Raw genomic sequence first — 23,674 nt, 5'->3', positions numbered from 1 at the left:
ACAGGCATATAAAATGATGAGTGGCATTGATCTTGTGGATAGTCAGAGGCTTTTTCCCAGAGATGAAATGGATAACACGAGAGGGAAGAGTTTTAAGGTGCTTGGAAGTAGGTACAGAGGAGATGTCAGGGGTAAGTTTTTTACGCAGAGAATGGTGAGTGCATGGAATGGGCTACCGGCGGCGGTGGTGGAGGCGGAAACGATAGGGTCTTTTAAGAGGTTCCTGGATAGGTACATGAAGCTTAGAAAAATAGAGGGCTATGGTAAGCCCGGGCCGTTCTAAGGTCACGACATGCTCTGCACAGCTTTGTGGGCCAAAGGGCCTGTATTGTGCTGTAGGTTTTCTATGTTTCTATATACTGATGCACTTTCCTGATCACAACATCTACTTTACAGGTAGGCTCCTATCCTTCTCGTGGATCTAACCAAATGAAAATATTTTCCTGCTTTATTCGTTTACTAATAAATTTATATAAACCTCAGAGCTCACACCACCAAGACCAAAACATTTCAGTTTATTTTCAATTCTTGACAGATGGGAGTTGTGGCTAGAACGGTGGTTATAGTAAGAACCACGGAGAAAGTAACATATGCTAAACTGTGTTTTCCTCTGCGGCATTGAGCCCAATCACAATAAGGGAGGGTTGAGGTGCTTGAGTGATTCAGTCTTCCGGGGAAAACTGTTTGGAGCGGAACACCGTACCGGCGCAAGGTTATCTGACGAACGGCGCAGGTTTACGTTCGCCTTTGGAAAGGTCGCTTTTTTAAACAAATTTCTTTGGATCCCAACGAGTCAGTTGAAGAATGCTAGTTGCAGTTGTCCTATCGTTGGTGTCTGGTAAGTTGTGGCTAACGCATAGGGCTAATCGCTGGTGGACACACCTCACACGTCGATACCTGAAAGCAGACTCTCCGGTAGCTTGAACCGCATTCCTTCGTTACGCGGCACAATTATCAATGCACTCCCAGCTTTTTCTTATTACCTTGTCGGATGTGAGTTTGACCCCTTCGCGTCCCGCAATTTAAAAAATGATCCCTTATTTTACTTGTACACAATATTTGGCCTACTCGACTACACTACTTCCTCCTTCGGCAAGCTGCCATTGTGTAATTCTTCCCTGGAGCACACCTGGTATGTGTGTGGGTGAGAGAGAGAAAGGTGTATGTGTGTTCATCTGCACCTAAGACTTAAATTTATCAAGAATCAGGAAATCGCGCATCATGAAAGCTCTAATTTGCTGCGCTGGTTAGAATGGGAAAAAAAAGGCACTATTGAGGACGCTTTAAAAGTTAACTAAAGAAAGGTTTCGTTTTTAATGCCATAGTTTAAGATTACATTTCGTTGACATTCTCCCTGCCCTCCAGTGCGACCCAAATCTAATTCGAGAGCTGTTGGAGAAGTTCAGCAGGTTATAGAGAACATTCAAAGTGGCAAGACGCCACACGATATTTATATCAATTTCTAGCCACTCAGTCTTGCCTCCCATTGTTGGACCTTTCCATACCAGGCCATTCTCATAAGTTAGAGAGTACAAACCCGGCTTCTTCACATCATAGAAACTTAGAAAGTTAGGGGTGACTAACTAGTATGGGAGCAGTTGGAAGGTTGGAAAGTCTACAATCAATAAAAACAAATTAAGCTGGATATTTCAGATGGGAACTTGGTTCAATCTACGCTCGTCAGTGTTTCCTAGATTGGAGTAATGTGCACGAATGCCTTTAATGCTTGGGAAGCTGATCTTATTTAACTGATGTTAGCAAAAGTGGGTATATGGAGTTGGCTCAGCCTTATCTCACTGTAGCAGAACAGGCTCGAGCGGCTAAGCGGCTTAGTTCTCTTCCTGTTTTTATTTCTATTTGGTAATGTTTTGTCCTTATGTTTACTAAACATTCAACTGTTCCCCGGGCACTGAAAGGTCATTGCCTTCGAAAATTCTTGCATTTAATTAACTCAGATGGTATTCAATTTGACATCTGAATAATTTACCTCATGTAAATTGTGTGTTTTGTTGTACCCATAAATCCGAACTCTGTCCGCCTAGGTGTTGCGTGTGTGTGTGTGTTGTACCGCGGAGTCAGAGTCATCCAGGCAGTCGGATGCCGCCGCTGTCATCCTCCCGCTCAGCACGACCCCGAATATCTGCATCGATCTTGACCAATTTGTTTGAAGAAGCGAGTGTAGGTAAATGACGCAACAAACAATCTGCTGGAGGAACTCGGGGGTCGAGCAGCATGTGTGGGAGAAAAGGAAAATTTCCACATTTTGGATCGAAAAGCCACATCAGTTCCTCTAGCATTGTCTGTTGCACCAGACTCCAGCAACTACAATCTACGTTCAAGACAAACGACTTCCGAAATTTCCCTCATGTTTTAAACCAACACGCAGCATTTATAGTAGTTTCTTATTCAACTTTTTGAAAATGTATTAAAATTATTTTGAATTGTTAAGTACATCAGGTCATCGGAGACATTTAGTAGCAGTTCAAAATCCTTTGCCATAAGTGAGCTTCCTTCAATTACCACAGCACTTCGTGGGATGGACGTGGAATTTGATTGGACCGGGTACTCTGCAGAATGCACGTCCAACAGTAGTTCCCAGTTACTTAAAAATCCCTATTTAAATAAATGTGGAAGTCTAGATCAAACGCTATCTGACCCGTTTCCTCTGAAAGGAATGTATGGATAAATCGTTCCCCTTTACGTTCATTCTTGTCTCCATACTCTTGAATTTGTGTAAAAAGCTCAATTCTTGACCACAGCTATCATTAGAAGAAACAAGCTTTGATTAATTAACAACATCTATTTCCTTAATTGGCTAAGAATTAATCAAAAACAAGAGAGAATCTACAGATGCTGGAAGTCCAAGCAACACACACAAATTGCTGGAGGAATTCAGCAGGCCAGACAGCATCTATGGAAAAGAGTACAGTCCAGGTTTAAGGCCTAGATCCTTCAGGAGTCCCGTTGAAGGGTCTCTGTGTTAAATCTGGACTGTGTGTTGCAAGAATTAATCGCGTAATTTAAAATTATTTAATAATTCAAAGGCTTAAACATGATTTATAAAGTCAGTAACTGTCTTCTTAATCCATCTTGTTCACAAAAAAATTGAGAAAAAAGAAGCAGAACCTGCAAGTAAAATACCAATAAAACTTGCACTTAAATGGCATCATTCACCACCACAATATACCCTAAAATTATATGGTCAAATAGTATTGTGATTGTTTTGTCATAGGAGCATACTACACAGCTGTTTCCTTTCACCAAGATCCCATGAAGAACAAAGGGATAAATGATTAATAATAAGATTGTATTTTTTGTGTCCATGGGTGGACGTAAGAACAATCCTGTCTCCCTTCACAAAAGAGTAAAGGATTGTGTCTTTTTCCTTGCATAGGTAGTGCAACTGCAGAACTCCCACAGTTCTTTACTATTTTCTTATTGTTGCTTCTGACTTGGACAATTCAGTGTCAGAGGAGTATATGATGCCAGAAACTGGGCGTGACTGATACCTGTGGAAAGATTATGTAATAGCATTTTGTAAGATACAAACAAGCCTTATTGCTATAATTTTATTTCAAGAAATGAGGAACATGGCATTAAAATGCAACTTCTTTATCATCACTTTGTCAACATTGGTGTGTTTTTTTATGGTTTGCAAGTTAGATTTTACAATCAAAAATGATACAGTACAGTGAAAAGTTATTTATAGAATTGTTATGGAAAAGAGGGAGGACATTTGGTAACACTGACTCATTGGAGCCCTCCCACTTTCAAATCTTTTACTAGCTTTTCTTTCATTTAGTCCTGACGAAGGGTCTCAGCCTGAAACATCAACTGTACCTCTTCCTAGAGATGCTGCCTGGCCTGCTGCGTTCAGCAGCAACTTTTATGTGTGTTACATGAGATAAATAATTGGTCTTTGAAGTCTTGGAGTAAAAACATTTCCCTTAATCAGCCATGATCCTGTCCTTGTCCTTTCAAATCTCTCACAAACTTCTTTACTCCAAGAATAATTGATTGTGCATGGGTTCACTCCTTTGTAAGAACTGTCCATTTTTCTTTGTCCCTTGCTCATTCTCCAAAGTCATCTTTAAAATAAATCTTCCAGGTTTTTCTCCATTTCCCTTTTGAAAGTTGTTAATGACTCACTTGTATCAGTCTGTTGGTAAGGGTTTTCCTCTATCACAGCTCACTAACTGAAGCACTCGATGTAAATATTAATGGTTTTAAAAACGTTTCCAAATCTCCCATTTAATTTTCTCTTTAAAAGAATACAATCCTAATTTTTTTTTCAATTACCAGGTCTTTATGGGACAAGTACTTTAAGATAAAGGATGTTTGGGAACCTTCAACCAGCTTCACGTACTTTAACACAAGGCCCTCCTGATGAAGGGTCTAGGCCTGAAACATTGACTCTTTATTCCCCTCCATAGATGCTGCCGGAGCTGCTGTGTTCCTCCAGCACTTTGTGTCTGTTACTCTGTTCATGTACTTTAATTCTGTTGACCTTAATCGATTTGTGAATTGGAGAACTGAACCCTTTTATTAAACTGATGGAGGCATTCAGCAGGAGCAATGAGTGGTGATGGAACCACAAGATTCTGAGTGATGTATTTTGGGAGGTGGGATGGTGGGAAATAAAAGTTTTGTTGATTCAACAATGATTTAATGTCACAGAAAAAAACAAAAAAGCTGATATTCATAAAAGGAATCACCTTCAAATTCTGACTATTAAGTACAACGCGGGAAAGTCATCTATTAAGCATATCAATGATAATTTATTAAAAAAAAAATCATTGTATTGATTAAAGATATTGTAGTGAGATTTTTTGGTAGAGGGTAGGTGGAGGGCAGGGAAATGTTTTGTAGGAATACAGGTCATGCTAAATTTTATGCTTTTGAGAGGGCATCACTGATGACTTCACGTTGAGGTTTGTCATAAAATGTCCTCTTGCTTGATCATTAAATATCACTGCTCGCATTTCTTTGGCCAAAGAAGAAAGCGTTTATTGCATGGTAAAGGGACCTCCACCATGAGCTGCTTTCCAAAGTATTGCATATAAACCAAGGTCAGTTAGCTGCAATTTACATTAGAGGTTATTAAAATAAAATTTTAATTCTCAGAATGTGCAATACTTTAAATTAAATAAACCTTTAAACCATTCTATTCTTGTGATTTTTTTTTCAGATCCTGTCAACAGTGAGAGGATGTTTAAAAGGTTTATGACAGCAAAACTGTTTATATCAAATCATCTTCTGATATCAAAATAAACCCTTGCATCAAGTTAACAGTCAGAAGCAGCATAGCTCCTTAAATGATTCCGATGTCTTGGAGTCAACCTAAATAATTGTTTTTTTACAGAAAATCAGAAAGTTTTGACTCTTGGTCTTCCTCGAGATTTTCTGAATTTGATCTTTCTACTATTTGCTTTCTTTACCAGCTTTTTATGTGATAACTACTTCCCAGGATAAGAATGACATCCATATTCCGTAACAACATAAACCATTCACTGTGACATAAAACTTGCCTTATCCATTCAAAATTTTCCTTGAGTCACAGAAATTTAGCCCAGTCGGGAGCTGCTTTTCATTTGAAACGTTAGGATTTTGTCTCTTTGAGACCTGCTGTCTGTTAGGGCAGGGAAGATGGAATCAACCAGGTTTCTAATTCTGCTCATCTTTCATTACCCCTACATTGATGCAGAAAAAAGAGAGTTTCAAACAAAGCTACGATTCAGTTCAGTCACTGCTCACAAAGAATTGCCTTTTGGATTAGATACCATCACCATTGAAATCACAGCCCAACAATGTAAGAAGTGATGCCCTTGAGCAGAGGGATGGGAATAGTAATGCAAAAAAAAAAAGTATTGTATTGTTTACTTGAAATTCTGAGTTTAAGAGGAAAGAGAGTATCAGGCAATTTGATTTCTTTGTAAAAAAAAAGAAATATGTGAGGAATTTCAAGGCAATTTTATTTATTTGTCATATTAAAGGTACCAAATGTTCTTTGCAGACTGTGTTTTCATGTACTCCTTAAAAACAAAAATATTCTCTTGATGACAAGTAGAGCTGGCGGGCACAATCACCTCTGTTTGGTATTGTTCGCTGGACTAAGCTTGTGTTAGAATAACGAAATAAGCAGTAAATCTCCTTTAAAACCAAATTTAAGCTAGACATTCATTCTAATTAGCAGCTAATCTGAATGGCTACCACTGCAAAAACCTAGTCACTGGATTAATGATTGCCTAAAATCCTCTTGCTCTTTCATTTTGCACACTTCATCATTTTGGGGCCACTTTCACCTCTCAAGCTATTGGTGCAATGACAAAATCACATCGCGTCTTTCAACTCTCAAGCTCCACTGAAATTCCTTTATTTTCACTTGGCTGGAGAAAGTCTGCCATTTCAGATGCAATTGTTTTTCAAAAGAGTTGCCTTTCTCATGGAGAGGAACCCTCATTCTTGCTACATGAAGTTCAGCATTAATGGAAGCCATTTTTAATCAGGATTGTGCTGTGGGTGTTCTGTGTGAACTGGAGATGATTTGGAAAAATGGCAGATGTTGTTTTAGAGATTCAGTTTGCTTAAAAATGTTTGCTAAGATTTTTATTCTTTTTTTAATTTACAGTGTTGCCAACCTTAAATGCGATGACAGTTCGTGTTTCACAGACTCAAATGGAAATTGCTCAAGGTGATGATTTAAATTTAGAATGTAAATATACAAGCATAACAACAAGGAGAGAGAATTTTAACATCGAATGGATTCGAATAGAAGAATCAAACGAGAACTTGGTAAGCATGTCGTTTTTGAAATTAATTACTCACGAAAATGGTAGTTATTACCTCCATTTAAAGGAATTGGCAACAGCCTATTTCGTCACTTAGTGAGACTGTGGTGGGTCTGTGGCCTAACTTGTATACCCAGCCCATGTCTTATTTTTCAGCAATGTTCCCTCTAAGGTATGTGTACACACACATCTTTTGGTAATAGCACACAAAGGAATTTAAACTGCACACAAGAGGTTGTCACTCTACCTCGTTGGCATGTTAAGTATATTTCACAATCGTACACAATCACATTTCCTTTTCCGGTTTCTGATGCAGACGGTGTTGACAACGTGGAGTTTGTGATGATTTGTCTGCAGATTGAAGAACTGGCTTACTTATACTGTTTTTATTGAAGAAATTATTCAGTGCACACATATTGTTGTTGTCTCTGGGCAAAAAAAACGCACAGCACAAGACTTTTGCGTACGCTGGCCATTACAAATTTTAAGGGAACGTTGTTTTTCAAATATCTTTGCTGATGAAAATCCATCATCTCAGACTTGAAATTAATAAACTGCCTGGCACTATGTGCCATTTGTGAAAGGCTTCAAGTCACCACTACTCTCCACATGCAGAAGTAGTTTCTGAACACTGTGGAAAGACCTGTTTCCACAACCTGTGGCCACAAACTCTCACCCATCAGTTTAAGACTCTGTAACCAGTGAAATAAGTTATTTTTATCTGCCTTGAGTTCCTCTTCACATCTTAAAATTTTAACATGTTTATTGCACCATCAAAGGGCATTCAGTCAACATCAGCTCCCATCCAAGCCGTTCCATCAGTGTCACTCCCCCTCTTATTTTACTGTAACCCTGTAAATTATCTTCTCTATCAGCTCCCCATTGATCTTCAATTCAGTCATCGATAATTTATAAATTCCAGGGGATAAAGCACTGTCTTAGGTGACCACACCCTGTAATTTAATAGAGAGTCCAGGTCTCGTATTGGTAAATCATGCTGACAAGTAGAGTGAGGACAATACATAGCCTACCTAAGCTGTAGTGCACAATGTTTTTCACAGTACTCCGAGTGGTCTAACCACTGTTTAGTGTAAATTTTGCCTAACTTGTGGCTCTTGACCTCCCATTCTCCATATACAAAGACCAGCATTCTAACATTTTAATAATGCTCTGTACCTGTCCCTGTCTTTTAATCATTTATATTTATGGAGGCATAACTCTGGAACAACTGCTTTTAGATTATTTACCATTTAGAAAATACTGTTCATTTTAGGTTTGAAGAGGGTTACCTGACAAAATATTAGGCTGAAATGTTGGTGCAAAATTCAGGTAGAAATGGGTAATCTGTCTAACAGTAGCAGCTCGTAGAGCAGGGCTTTCCAACCTATGGTCCATGGACCCCTTGCTTAGTGGTTGGGAAACTGTCCTTGCTGGGCAACTGGATCCTGGACTTTGTAACACAAAGGCCACAGTCAGTATGTGTGGGCAGCAAATTCTCTAATCTCATTACCCTGAGCACTGGCTCTCCCCAAGGCTGTGTGCTCAGCCCACTGCTGTTCACATTGCTGACGTATGCGTGTGTCTCAGAAATGAACTCAAACTGTGTCGTCAAGTTTGCAGACGACGCAACAGTAGTTGGCTTCATCAACAACAATGGTGAGTCAGAGTCCAGAGAGGAAGTGGAGTGACTGGTGGGCTGGTGTGAGAATAGCCTCAGCCTGAACATGGAGAAGACAAAGAAAATCATTGTGGACTTCAGGAAGGTGCAGATGAACCATCCCCCTCTGCGAATACATGGCTCCTCCTTAGAGAGAGTTCCTGGGAGTTCACATCATGGATGACCTCATCTGGTCCCTTAATATCACCTCCCTGAACAAGAAGAAACAGCAAAGTCTCCACTTTTAAGGAGATTCCGGAAAGTGAGGCCTTCCCCTAGGGTTGTCAATTGTCCTGTATTAGCCAGGACATCCCGTATATTGGGCTAAATTGGTTTGTCCCAGACGGGACCGCCCTTGTCCCGTATTTCCCCCAGTAAGGTAGAGCATTCCTATGAAACCGTTCATAAGCCAAAATGGCGTAAAGCGCAGAAGCAATTACTATTAATTTATATGGGAAAAATTTTTGAGCGTTCCCAGACCCAAAAAATAACCTACCAAATCATACCAATAACACATAAAACCTAAAATAACACTAACATATAGTAAAAGCAGGAGTGATATGATAAATACACAGCCTATATAAAGCAGAAATAATGTATGTACAGTGTATCAGAATCGGGAAGATTAAGCCAAAACTGATTTGTAGAAAAAAATCGGCACGCTCGCGCATGCGCACGTCTTGCATGCGTGCATAGGTGCCCGCACAAGGCTTTATGGTCACGGTAGTCTTTCTTGGGGTAAACACTGTCCCGTATTTGACTGCTACTTTTGTCCCTTATTTGGGAGTGAGAAAGTTGGTGACCCTACCTTCCCCCTATCTTAAATGCAATTTATATGAGCACTATTGAGAGCATCCTGAGAAGTTGCACCTCCATCTGGTGTGGGAGCAGACAAGTGTCAGGCTGAAAGTCCCTAGAATCCATCAGGGACATTTATCAGGAGCGCTGCATATACTAAGCCCTCAGTATTATCAAGAATCCCTGCCACCCATCCAGCATCTCCTTTGACTTTCTACCATCAGGCAGAGACTGCAATCCATAAAAAAAAACAATGGCCAGGATAAGAAATAGTTTCTTCCCTCAGGCCATGAGGTTTCTGAACTCCCTGCCATATTGCATTCAAAGTGTTGCTGGTTAATCTGCTCTGTACCTTACAATATTTAATTTATGCACCTTAGTTTATTTATTTACAGGTATGTGTAATCCATCTGTAGATTTCATCCTTAATTTTATAAGTTATTCTGTGTTATGTGTACTACAGCGCTTTACACCCTGGTTCGGAAAAACGTCTCATTTGACAGTATACATGACATAGTTAAATGACGATAAACTTGACTTGACATGGTATTGGTCCATGGCATAAAAAAGGTTGGGAACATGTGTTGTAGAGCTATCATTGGAATCCACTCAAAAACCCACTTGTTAGTAGCTTCTGTTGGCTGCAGGAAAATATATCAGGCAGCTGCCCAGGTGGGCTCATTCCCTGTTCCCCATCTCCGTTGTTGAACTCATCTTCCAATTTCATGCACTGAGAATTAATAGTAATTAATGTAACGTCAGCAAACCAATGTAATTGAGGGCAGCAAGTTACCCCAGTACCCTTTCTCACCCCTTCCCCCATCCTGGTTTCATCTACTTACAACCTACATGCTTCACACACTGACTCCTCTCCCTCATCTTGCTCCATCTGCTAATCTCTTTCCTAAATGTTCCCATTATCACATTCCTTGCTTATCAGATTCCAGCGCTTGTATCCTCTGTGTCCCCCTTTTCCCCAGTTCTAGTTGCCTATCATATTTCTTCGGCCCACCTGTTATCTGCTGGTCCCTGACTGACCCACCCCCTACCCTTTTCATATGCTACCTTCCCTCTCCACTCTCAGTCCCGATGCAGGGTCACCATGAAACATTTCCTGGTGGGCAACCATTTTAATTCCTATCCCTCTTCCTGTTCCAACATGTCGGTCTATGGCATCCTCTTCTGCCACAATGAGGCCACTCTCAGGGTGGAAGCACAACATCTCATATTCAGTCTAGGTAGCCTCCAGCACAAACATGATTTCTCATTCCAGTAGTTTATTTCCCCCCTCCCCCTTCCCTCTTCTTCTATTTCCCACTCTGGCCTCGCGCCTGTTCTCCTCACCTGCCTGTCACCTCCCCCACTGTCCCTCCTCTCTTCCCTTTCTCCCCTGGTCCAGTCTCCTCTCCCATCAAATTCCTTCTTTTCTAGCCTTTTGCTTTTTCTATCGATCAGCTCCCAGCTTCTTACTTCATCTCCCTTCCCTCACCCACCTGGCATCGCCAATCACCTTCTAGCTTGCCCTCCTTCCCCTCCCCCATCTTTTTATTTTGGTACCTTCCCCTTCCTTTTCAGTTCTGATGGAGGGTCTCAGCCTGAGAAGTCGATTGTTTATTCATTCCCATAGACACTGCCCGACCTGCTGAGTTCCTGCAGCAATTTTGTGCGTGCTGCTTTGGATTTCCAGCATCTGCAGAATCTCTTGTGTTTCTGAAAACACTGTCAATTCCTTTCCCTCTACAGAAGAGTTTCTATGGCTGTTTAATTTTTTGCTTCAGATAACAGCACCTAAAGTCTCTTGTGACTTCCAGATTTTTCTTTGAATTAACCATTATTCTAACTATTCAACTCAAACCCTAAATCAAATGCCCATCGCCCTAGGTTATAGTCAATTTATTTTCCAGACTAAATCTAGGAAGGCAGAAGGTATAACCACAACAGTGGTCAGCATGGACAATAGAAGTTGGACTATGTTGTAATATAGTACTGTGTAAAAGTCTGGGCCACTCTAGATTTTTGTATGGTTTCAGATGGTATGGCCTCCACAAAGCCCTGATCACAGCATTGAGGCTTGAGGCTGTCTGGGATTACCTAGAGAGATAGAAGCAAGCGATACAGCCAAAACCTGCAGAACAACTGTGGCAAATTCTCCAAGATGCTTGAATAACTTAACAGCCGAGTTTCTTATAAAACTTCACGAAAAAATATACCTCAGAGAATTGATGCAGTTTTAAAGGCAAAGGGTGGTTTCACCAAATATTGATTTTAGTTTTTTTTTACTGTTTACTGCTCTTTAAAGTAATTTTTTTTGATATTTAGAAACTTTTCATTTCATTATTATTGAAAGCCTCTTCGTTTTACAGAACCTCTTTACATGTGCCTCAGACTTTTGCACAGCACTGTATTGGGTTTTTGTAGCATATAACATACATCTGTACATTCCATATGCAAACAAAAAGTGCACTAAATTACCACAGATGCCACATTAGAGCACTGAAACTTATTCACTTACTATTTACAAATAGAACAATAACACGAGTCATGGTTAACACTGGAGCTCTGTGGTGTATGTGCATGGTAGGTTCTGAGCATATGGTTTGAGGAAGTTATGTTCATCTGCCTTCCTACCTTCACTCCACTGACAATCCTTGGTTCACACTCTGTTCCTTGTAGCTTCATGCCTCTTACCATACATGGACTCGTCAGCTTTTAAGGGAGGCAGACGGCAGAGTGATAATCCCTGTACCACAAAACTCATCCATTAGTCCAGCATGGCGGCTGAATGAAGCTGACAAATTGGTTATCCTAAGCGCATGGCCTTGAACTTCTCAGGCATAAATTGAGGCCATCCGTTGGTCAGGGTTAACCGTGGATATTGAGATACCCAAGCCAGGCCCCTCGATATGAGGAGCAAGCTGTTGCCCACGCAACAGGCTCCCCCTCTCCACGCAGCTGATGAATCCAAAGGAACAGCAGAGACCAGCACAGTTCGGCACCAACAGCGTCACAGGAGTTGCCAGTCAGCACTGAACTCAACGTAGGACTGCTTCAGGGACTCCAGCTCCGGATTTTTCCTCAGGATTTACTCCTGAAAGCCTTGCTCATGAAGGCAGCAGAGGTTTGAGATCAGACTTGTCCTTCTCCTAGGTGAGCTGCCAACCATGGCTGACAAGCCCCATCTACCTGAAGGGACTGGTCTTAAGGTGCCTGTAACCCACCTTTGCCCCTTCTCCTGTCAGTAGAAACGATCTGGCGGGCTTAGTACCTAAGACACATGTGAGGGCCAGGAGCTGAACTTGGTTGACAGAGGCTATTTGAGATGCACGCCATTGGGAGCATTTAACAAGTAGTGGGAGCTTGTCCCCATTACCACCCTGACTATTAACAACCTTAGGGAACCGGCATAAACTACACACAGAAAGTGATGCCCCTTCCTGTCTATGAATATGTTGGGGTTCCTTTATTGAGTACACATGGAGATAATTGTTGTCTGCCACTCCCTGAACCATCAGAAAGCCCATTATCTGGCCAAATCAGGGGCCTGTGCCAGCTGTTGCTATCTACTTAACAAGATGAATTCCTCTCTATGAAGTTGTCTGTTTCTGCCACTGCCTAAAATGATCTGGAAACTCAGGGTACTGGGATCTTCATTGCCACAGTCTGAGCAATTTGAGACTGTATCTCTGTTCATGGTAGGTAGCAGAACTTAATGACTATTGCCTCTGGGTGGGTTGCTTCTCCATTAGGAGCCCTCTTCCTTGCTCTAGGACCCTCTCTTGCTGCCCTTCCAGCAGCTCCATAGTGAAAGCTCCCATATGTTTAGTGAACAGGAACATCTGCTGTGCTTTGTCAGAATTCTTAACAATGCTCGTGGTATAAGCATGTCCCTCGTGATGGCAAAACTCTGTTGGACATTGGTAATGTAAAATATTGCAAGTCCATTTCTCATGTTTATTGGTGAGGCGGACAGCAGGGGGGCAGCGTGGCCTCGGTTGTAGGCCTCAAGCCACAGGCATGCCTGTTGCAGCAGCCCAGGAGAGGAGATGGCACAGTGATGTTCGGTTGGCACTGGCCCTTGCTGTTGGTGCTGCTCTCCAGTGTTTGCTTGGTGGAAGACAAGCTGGATTGTGTGCATCTGCGGGTTGCTGAGAACTGCTTCTTCTTATACATTTATTCATTTATATATATAAATGTATATGTGTGTGTGTGTGTATATATATATATATATATATTAGTTATTGTGTGACTGCATGTTTAATGCTATCTTATATGTGCCTTTTGTGCTTGTGGGAAGGCTGTTCTACTGTGACTGTGGGTTTCTTCCAGGTGATTTGGTTTCTTCCCACAATGCAAAGCTGTACAGGTTAAGTAGTCACATGGGTGCAATGGGGTGGAGCCGGCTCATTGGGCTGTGAGGGCCTGTCACCATGCTGTATCACCAAAATAAAAAAATTAAATATGATTGAAATATTTGACCCATTTTAATTGTAGGTGATATGTCAGCTGCAATGTTACCATGAGGAGTTGAGGACTGACTATTGTATTTAGTGATGAAAGTAATTTTAGGCAGAAAAGGTGTCAGGAAATGGGTAGCACTTTTTATGCTGCTATGATTCTCTTTCAACTCCAATCAGCCATTTCACGTTTTTCCGAATATTTATTTGTATTCATAAGGCATGAATGCTTTTAAGTACAAACTATTCTATAATTAGCTTTAATTAATCCTCATATCAATTGCTTTTAATTGTTATGGATTTTCCTGGTTGTATTTATTTTGTATAAACAGTCTGTTATGTTCCAAAGGCTTTATATTTTGTATCTCAAACTGTACACAAACATGGGCCAGGTTGTGCTCACTGTGTATACTCGCCACCTTGCCGTGTACCCGTCACTGCTCCTACCATCTGGGACTCTGGGTGCCAATACACATGCAGGCCAGTCTGGCACCCCAAAAGGTAGGGCCATTCTTGAGTGGCAAGTAAGCCTTAGGCTCCAATCCCAAAAGATGCTGAATACCTTTTGATGAGTAGCTGTTGTCAAAAAGCCTTTTAAATTGTTCTTAAGTGTCTGATTATCTGAGATGTTTAAAAAGCAGTTCAAGCAGATATAGTTAATTTGTAAATAGTTATTTCAAAATGAAAAAATACATACATTGCAATTACTAATAATTAATCAGAACATACTAGTATATTGAAATTTAAGAAAAATAAAACAATTAGGTTTTCTCCCTAAGGACCTCCAGCACCCAGTACATGCCCTCTTCTCACTGTTACCGTCAGGAAGGAGATACAGAAGCCTGAAGGCACACAATCAGCGATTCAGAAACAGCTTCTTCCCTGTGCCATCTGATTTCTATGTGGACATTGAACCCATGAACACTACCTCACTACCTTTTTAACCTGTTATTTTTGCACAAGTTATTTTAACTTAACTATTTAATAGACATATTTATAATTACCATAATTATGAGGCGGGAGGAGAAGATGGCGGTACGACGCAGCTTGCGCAGCCGTTCCGAATGATATCGATTATGTGTAACTAGGGGGCCGTGCACAATCCGGATTTGATGGAGACAGCCGTGAGAGGCACGGAGGAACACCTGGAGTAACTTCTGAAATGCCTGCTTCGCTGCTGCTGCTACTGCGTGATCGAGAATCTTTGGAGGGGAGGGCCCCAAGTCCTCAGCTTTGCTTATTGCCTGTTGCCAGGGCCGGGGTCGAAGCGCTTGGCAGAGATGGTGCTCGGTGCTCGGTGTCGAAGAGCTGGTCGGAGGCTCGGAGTTTTCGGACGGACTCAGAGTCGGACTGTGGTCGGATGCTTCCAGGATGCTGCATCGGCAAGTTGGCGGCGCTGGAGGTTTTCCGTCTGCGTGAGATGATGGGACTTTCGAGAGACTTTGAGACTGTACCGTGCCTATAGTCTGTTCTTATCAAATTACGGTATTGCTTTGCACTGTTGTAACTATATGTTATAATTATGTGGTTTTTGAGTCGGTTTGTCATGTGTTTCCATGATATCATTCTGGAAAAACATTGTATCATTTCTTAATGCATGCATTACTAAATGACAATAAAAGAGGACTGCATGTCCTCATAATCTAAAATTCAGTTTTTCCTCTATATTTATCATGTATTGCATTGTACTGCTGCTGTAAAGTTAACAAATTTCACGACTTATGCCTGTGATATTAACCCTGGTTCTGATTCAAGATTTCTGCATCTGCCCCTACGCTCAGGACATTTGTGCCTGCGTTTAGACTGATTCCTGCAGTGGAGTAAGAGTTCTAGCACACCAGCACCTTCTGCTTTTCATTGTGCAGGCACAAAATAGTTGGAGACCAACTGACGTTTGAGCAGGAGATCACTGGCAGCTTGTGTACTACCAGCCCCTGGTCAGCAAGACCCAGCCTATTAATTTCACCCTGAAACTGTGACCTGTGTTTAAGGTAAACCTGTTAGAAGATTGTGTTAGTACAGGATGAGATGTACGTAAATCCCCACATGTTACTGTGATAGAATAATTGGTAATCTTCAGTTGCCGAAGGGAGAGCACTAAAAAGGTACTGAAGAGGAAAGCAATCCTTACAGTTTGAAATGACAGCAAGTATCCTGCATTTGCCACTTTAGCAATAATATGCAGAACATTGCCAATTCTAAGTTGCATTGTGCTTCTCTTTAAGATTGATGTAGTCCAATACTTCTCCGGTGGTTTGTACAGCATTGGAAAGCTGTACACGGGCAGAGCAAATTTTACAGGGAATGTCGAGACAGATGATTGTTCAATCATTATCAAGAAGGTCCAAGTGGCTGACAGTGGCCCCTACGTGATTGAAGTTAAAACACCTTTCGACTTGGAAGGCAACCGGAAAGAGACAATAGAAGTGATTGTTTTGGGTAAGGGTGTTTAAGAAAATTTCTATTCAAAGTTCAGTTTTCTTTGTATTAATGTGACATTACTAGCTTTATGTTCTACACTTTTAGTGTCCTTTTGAAATAACATATCAAGGTTATGTTCTGAAACATAGGTTGCCATTTGTCACTAATGTTGGCACTTTTTTTAAGGTAATTTCGCTAAGTGTGCTGAAGATCTTTAAATTCAGAATGAGAATCATTATTGCTGGACAATTTTTATGTTTTAGAAATGCTGTTTTGTGACCTTGTGTGTAGCTAAACTGCAAAGATTGGAAAATGTGTCTAGTTAGACTCTGCATGACCCATCTCACTTGACAGCAACTTAAATGGTTGCAACACCACAAAATGGACAACCTTTCACTAGCAGAATCTAGATTGTTTGAAGCACTGTTACATAATTTGTTCTTCCTTTTTAATAATACCCATTTAGTCCCATTCTGTGGATTCCTGGTTGGCTAGTCATATGCTTCTGAGCTAGTTGTGCATTATTGTTGTCTTCAATGGCAACTTTCAGAAATCTCTGATCTAGAAATGAATGATGCTTGTAACTGGTGCATTATCACGAGGTAACACAGGTGTGCAATTCACTGTCTGGCCTCTATTTCCAGGCAATGAGCCTACTGCAGATTGCTGTTTGTAACTACTTACTTCTGGTATGCAGCATGCAGTTTACAACCTTAACTACCAGGGAAGGAATTAAGAGTCAAATGTCATTGGTGCATCTAAATTTTCCTGTGAGCTATTGCCAATTTCTTTCCCTAGAAGGCATTAGGAAACAAAGTGAATTTTCACGACAAATGATTTCATGAAGTACACATTTTAAAATAAAAGGTTAATTACTTGAATGCAAATTCTCTAGCTGCTATATCTCATATTTCTCATGACGCGAGAGGCTATTCAGCCCATGAAGCTAAGCCTCATTTCCCCACTTATTTCACTATAATCTGGTCTCTCTCAGATTGATTCCCACCTGAAACCTGTACTTACGTCTGATGGTCCAATGACAACTATATTACCATAATCATTTCTGTAAATCATATGCAGTACAAACATTTTCAGTTTTTTAAAAGTATTAATGGAACGAGGAAGACTTTCAGTCATAGTATCATTATCATCATGTGCCGTGCCCAGTTTGAGCTTTGACTACCATGGCCCACACACTCCTGTTTCGGGCCAAGTGGACCAATTCACTGGTATTCATTTCCAGTTCTCTGGCTGCTGTCCCCATCATCATTTGTCTTTGTCTTCCTCTTGCTTTCTTCCCTTCAATCTTTCCCATAATTACCATGCATTCTAACTCCTCTTCCCTAATCACGTGTCCAATGAAGTTACATTGCCTCTTCATGATCTCATACGTTAGTTCTCTTTTTGTGTTTGCTCTGTTCATGACATCTTTGTTAGATATTTGTTTCGTCCATGATATTCTTTGCATCCTCCTCAAAAACCACATCTCTGCTGCTTCAATTTGTTTCCTCATGTTACTAGATATTGTCCAACATTCTGAGCCATATAACATAACTGGGTAAACGTAACATTTCAGTACTCTGAGGCGGGTTGTCATGCCTAGTTTAGTATTGGTCAGTATACTCTTCTTTCTCATAAAGGTGTCTTTTGCCATCCCTATTCTTCTTTTGATGTCCAAGTCGCACCTGCCATCTGATGTCACCCAGCTTCCTAAGTAGCAAAAAGTTCTGTACTTGTTTTATGTCTTCCCCGTTTATTCTCAGCCTGCAGATAGGATTCTCCTTCTTTTTGGACATCACCATACATTCTGTCTTTTTGCAATTGATAGATAGACCCATGTTTGCACTTTCTTCAACAACTATATCAATTAAGTTTTATAGTTCTTCCTCCGTACTTGCAATTAACACAGTGTCATCTGCATACCTGAAATTATTGATGTTTTCACCACCAACTTTGATTCCCAAGATGTCTCTTTTGTAATATTGTTTCACTGTACACATTAAATAAATCAGGGGAGAAAACACACCCTTGTCCAACGCCTCTCTTGATTTTCGTGAACTGACTCACTTCTCCATCTATTCTTACAGTGGCAGTTTGTTCCCAGTACAGATTTCTGATTAGGTGAAGGTCTTTTGAATCTAGATCTAGAGTTTTCTGTAATATTTCAAATAACTTATTGTGCTTCACTTTATCAAATGCTTTTGTGTAGTCAATAAAACAAACAAAACACTTGAATAGCTCGTTCTGATAGTATCTTTAACATCAATATTACGCTTCTTTTTCCTTTGTCTTTCACAAAACCACATTGTTCTTTACCTATTTCAGCTTGTATCTTACTTTTAGCTCTTGTCATCAAAATTCTTAGAAGTATCTTGGTGATATGACTCATTAAACTTATGTAATTCACATTCTATTGCTCCAGAGTGATAAATACTGATTTTTTCATCTCTTCTGGTATTATTTCAGTCTCATAAACGTCATTGATTATATCAGTAAGTTTTTCAATTCCATAATCTTCAAGGGCGATAATTTGTTCTATTACTAATTCATCAGGACCTGCTGCCTTTCCTTTCTTTATCTTATTTATTGCATTACAAACTTCAAATTTTAAAATACTTGGACCTTCAATGTTTTTCTTAATTTCTGGTTTTTCGCCTCGATTGTCTTCAAACAATTCCTGAATATACTCAGTCCATCTGTTCATAATCTCATCTTTTTCCATGATAATGGTACCGTTCTTTGCTTTCAAACATCCACCTGAAGAACAGAGGGGCTTTTTACCAATGATATTCTTGATTTGTTGATGTACCCTTTTTTGGATCAGTAATAGGGATTCTTTCTGGTTGCTCACATTCCTAGTTTAACCATTCTTCTTTGGCTTTTTGACATAAGCTTTTAACTTTTTTATCTAAGGACTTATATTCTATAGGATTTGCTTTCTTCCATTAGATTTTTGATTTCATCTGTCATCCATTTATTCTTTGTGCTTTTTTCTTTTTTATGAATCACTGACTTTGGTGATTCTACCAAGGCATCCTTTAAAGAGTTAAATTTCATTTCTACATGATTGCTATCATCTTCAACAGATTCTATTTTTAGACTTTGAAATCTATTCCTTACTTCAATTGTAAATTTTTGCCTTAAGTTTTCTTCTTTAATTAATTGCGAGTAGTCAAGGGATTGTTCAGGTGTTTTCTTCTTTAGTTTTTTAAGTTTTACTTTTACATGACATACTACTGGGTTATGGTCACTATTACAGTCTGCACCTGGATATGTTTTGCATTGAGTCACTGAGTTTCTAAATCTTTGGTTTATAGCAATAAAGTCAATTTAATTTCTAGTGTTATCACCTGGACTTTTCCAGGTCCACAGGTATCTTGAATAGTTTTTAAAGTAGGTATTCATAATGACCTGATTATTCATCTTGCACCATTCTACCCATTTCTCACCTCTTTCATTTCTTTCCCCTAGTCCAAATTTTCCTATGGTATTTCCATCAGCATCTTGTCCTACCTTAGCATTTAGATCTCCCATGACAATAACAATATCTTGAGATTTGCATCCATTCTTTGCTTGTTCAAGCTGTTCATAGAATTTATCTCTATCCTCATTTGTTCCATCTGTTGTTGGTGCATATACCTGTATAATTGCTAAATCAAATGGTTGTCTTCTGAATCGAACAAGGAACACTCTTTCTGATATTGCCCAATGTCCTAAAACACTTTTAGCCATGTTTTCATCCATAAGAATTCCTACTCTATTAGTATGGGATGTTAGTATAGTCATAGAATACTAAAAGTTAAAATTTTACCTTGCTATAATCAAAGCCTTACTGTGTAATTTAATACTTTCTGTCTTCAGATGTTGTGTGTTTTTATTAGTGTGATACTTGTAAGCAAACCATATCTATTTTAAAAACTGAATAAAATTCTAAATAATGTTTTCTGTCTTTCTGCTAGCCTCTAAACTAGCAAATTTCCTTCCAATAGTTAGTCATGAACATTTAAAATTATCTGAAATATACACAACAAAATGCTGGCTACTTTGAAATCCTTTCAAATACAAATTATACGTACAAAAATATGAAAATGCTGCAAAAATGTCCATTGCAACTACAGTGATAAGACAGTAAAATTTGCAAATACAGATGATATTTAAATCTGTCTTTGGCATTGGCATTCCCTACGCTTGTAACATCAGCCAGCCTTTCCAGACTCCAAGAAATGTGCATTCCTTGCATTGTGCATCACCATTCCAGCCTCAGTCATTGGCAGTTATGTCTGTGGCTGAATAAACCGGAGAGAATACTCAATCCCCATGCTTTTCTGTCCTTTCCGTTTCTCCCTCCCTCCCTCTCTTCTCTTTATCACCTGTCCTACTGTAGCATACAAGTTTTGTGTCAAAATTTGTTTTGGAACACTCTTGTGAAACAAGTTGGGACAGTTTACTACATTAAGGGCACAGTAAAAATGTAAACGGTTCTATATTGTTCCACAAAAAATTGACAGCAATTTCACATTCCCATGATCCTGTATGAATATTAACACTGTCATGACCTCATTCCTCTGAAAAGGGAAATTTAATGACTCCTACTGACTTTGATTTGCAGTACCACCATCGCCACCCGTTTGTTCCATAGAGGGAACAGCTGAATATGGGCAAACAGTTAAACTGACCTGTCACTCCAAGGAAGGATCACCAGCACCAGTTTACTCTTGGAAGAGTTACAGTCCTCAGAATCAGTTAAGGCAGTTGCCTCAAACATCCGTCCAGGGTTAGTAGCACTTGTAAACATTCATGGGAAGTGGGATATATTCAGACTAATTGACAGATGTTGGTTCTGTCCTTACCAGAGTGTGTGATTTTTATTTCAATAGCAACACAATGAGAGTAATCAATCTGAGTAATAATGAGCTCACAGATAACATCAATTCAATTTGGCTGCGGATTAGTTTCCTATACTGATGGGTTCCTTCATTTCTGCTATTTACACTTCAGCCCCTAGGCATTAGTAAATTGGTAGAAAAACTGGCTTGCTCCCTTCTAAAACTTCTCTTTTTAACAGTAGAGGTACATACCTCTACTTGAATTGAATTGTTTAACATGAAGAAATAGTACTTCCACTTTTACAGTCAGTTTTCTTTATTTTCTGCTAACAACTAGTTGCAGTTTACTCTGTAAAAGCTGCCATTAATCAGCAAAATCAGATAGTGATCTTAAACAAAGTTCCTGTATGTATATAAGCATAGCAGCTTGGTGTTGTTAAATCAATACAACTGAAATTTGGCTCATCTCCAAAAGTAAGCTCCAAATTATGAATATGAATTCAGCAATAACTGAAAATGAACTAAGACAATCTGATAATTTAATTGTGTGTTGCATTTAATAATTTAAGCAAGTAAACCATTTGAAAATGTACTTGCCTTTTAATTTTTAAGCACAGGTTTATTTTAAGAGATTCATGGTCAGGTGGTCAGCAAATTCACATAATTGGAGGAAACCAGGTGATTGAGGGATAAGTACTTAACTTTAATAAATTACATATTTTAAAAGTATTCATTTTATTCCTCAGAAGCAGATGGCTTAGTACTAAAAAATATTTCAGCCACATCGTCGGGTTTCTTCGTTTGTACCTCGAAAAATAAAATCAGAGAATCAACCTGCAATATAACCTTAGCAGTAATGCCACGTAAGTATCTGACTGAAGTAAGTATGCTTAATTTTATTTGTTCTACATTTGGCTTGAACATTTTATTATGCAAGGTTAAGTATAGCTCTTTTATTTTCAAAGTTTTTATTTCTAATACTGATATGCATTCAACAAAGCTACTGGGATGAACCAACCATTGAATGGTAGACACTTAAGGCAGCCATTCAGCCCAAGTATGATTTTAGTTGGTCCCAGTTCCCAGTGGTCATTCCTTAGTCTTATTTGTCCTAGCTCCTCAAGGGCTCAGCCAGGCATTTTTTTAAAAATATCCTGAAGGTTTCCACCTCCATTATCCCTGTTGGCAGTAAATTCCAGATGCCTTTTAATCCTACTACTAACTATTTTCTATCTGTGTTAAACAGTCATTCACCTCCCAGCTGACGCAGATCAGATCTCCCTATTTACGTTGTCTTGGCTTCCCATTTGCATCTTCCCTCAGACTCCCTTGTTCCAAATAATTCTGGCCTAGCTAGACTTGCCTCAGAGCTACAATTTCTAAAGGCTAATAACACCCTTAAAGTTCCTCTGCACCGTTTATACTGCCTTATCCATCCTATTGTCTAGTGACCAAAACTGTACACAGTGCTCTAGCTGTGACACAGATAGTGCTTTAAGCAGTTCTAACATGACTCTTAAAACAGGCAAGAGATAGAAGGAAGTGATCCCAAGCAGGGATACCAGGCAGGATAATTGAATGCTTCTCTTGTGGATGGGGGAAGGCAGGGAGACCTCCACCGTCCCTGATGACTACAGTTGCAAGAAGTGCATCCAGCTGCAGCTTCTAACACTCTGCGTTAAGGAGTTGGAGCTGGAACTGGATGAACTCTGGATCATTTGGTAGGCTGAGGGGGTGATAGGATATATAGAGAGGTCGTTACAGCCAAGGTGATAGTCAGGAAGGGGGAAGGGGAAAGGGGGTAAATGAAATGGGTCTTGCAGCGTACCCCCATAGCCATCCCCCTCAATAACAGGTATATCACCGGTGGGAGGGATGACATAGTAGAGGGAAGTCACAGCGGTCAGGTCTCTGGCACTGAGTCTGACTCTGTGATTCAGAAGGGAAAGGGGGTGAAGAGGTGAGCTGTGGTGATAGGGGATTTGTAAGTTAGGGGAACAGAAAAGAGGTTCGATGGACGAGAACGAGATTCCCAGATGGTATGTTGTCTCCTAGGTGGCAGGGTCCGAATCATCTCGGATGGAGTCTTCAATATTCTTAAGCTGGAGGGTGAGCAACCAGAGGTCGTAGTCCATGTAGGTACCAATGACATGGGTAGGAAGAGTGACAAGGTTCTGCAAAGTGAGCTCAGGGAGTCAAAGGACAGGAGCTCTAGGGTTGTGATCTCAACACTGCTATCTGTGCCATGTACAAGTGAGGCCAGGAATAAGATCATACAGCTTATCATATTGCCAAGGAGTTGGTGTAGGAAGGACGTTGTCAGACTTTTGCATGATTGGGCTCTTTTCCAGCAAAAGTGGGATCTGTACAGAAGAAACAGGTTGCACCTGAACTGGAACGGGCCTAACATCCTAGCGGGAAGGTTTGCTGGTGCTGCACTGGGTGGGGTGGGGTGGGGTTAAATGGAGTTGTAGGGGTATGGGAACCAGAGTGCATAGTGGAGTAGGTGTGGAGGCAGATGTTGTTAAGACTTCAAAGTCAGGAATCAAAAGGGTGGATCTAATGTTCTGAGCCGCGTATATTTCAATGCAATAAGTATTGTAGGAAAGGCGGATGAGCTCAGGGCACGGATCAACATGTGGAATTATGACATTGTAGCCATTAGTGATACTGGTTGCAGGAGGGGCAGGACCGGCAGCTCAGTATTCCGGGGTTCCACTGTTTTAGACA

At 40.2% G+C, this 23,674-nt stretch overlaps 1 protein-coding gene across 1 annotated transcript in view; it reads left to right on the top strand.

Annotated features, from left to right (window-relative positions):
* Positions 1 to 678: 678 nt before the first annotated feature.
* The window catches only part of LOC140199759 (cell surface A33 antigen-like), a 37,590-nt gene continuing 14,594 nt past the window's right edge, over positions 679 to 23,674 (top strand). The window contains exons 1-5 of the mRNA XM_072262240.1: positions 679 to 838; positions 6,629 to 6,792; positions 15,923 to 16,136; positions 20,728 to 20,892; positions 21,691 to 21,807. Coding sequence (XP_072118341.1) covers positions 805 to 838; positions 6,629 to 6,792; positions 15,923 to 16,136; positions 20,728 to 20,892; positions 21,691 to 21,807 — 694 coding nt within the window. The 5' untranslated portion in view covers positions 679 to 804. The remainder of the gene's footprint in view (positions 839 to 6,628; positions 6,793 to 15,922; positions 16,137 to 20,727; positions 20,893 to 21,690; positions 21,808 to 23,674) is intronic.

This window comes from Mobula birostris, chromosome 6 (genome assembly GCF_030028105.1).
Source record: "Mobula birostris isolate sMobBir1 chromosome 6, sMobBir1.hap1, whole genome shotgun sequence".
NCBI lineage: Eukaryota > Metazoa > Chordata > Chondrichthyes > Myliobatiformes > Myliobatidae > Mobula > Mobula birostris.
The sequence above is the reverse complement of the archived record's forward strand: the minus strand, read 5'-3'. Positions and strand labels throughout refer to the sequence as shown.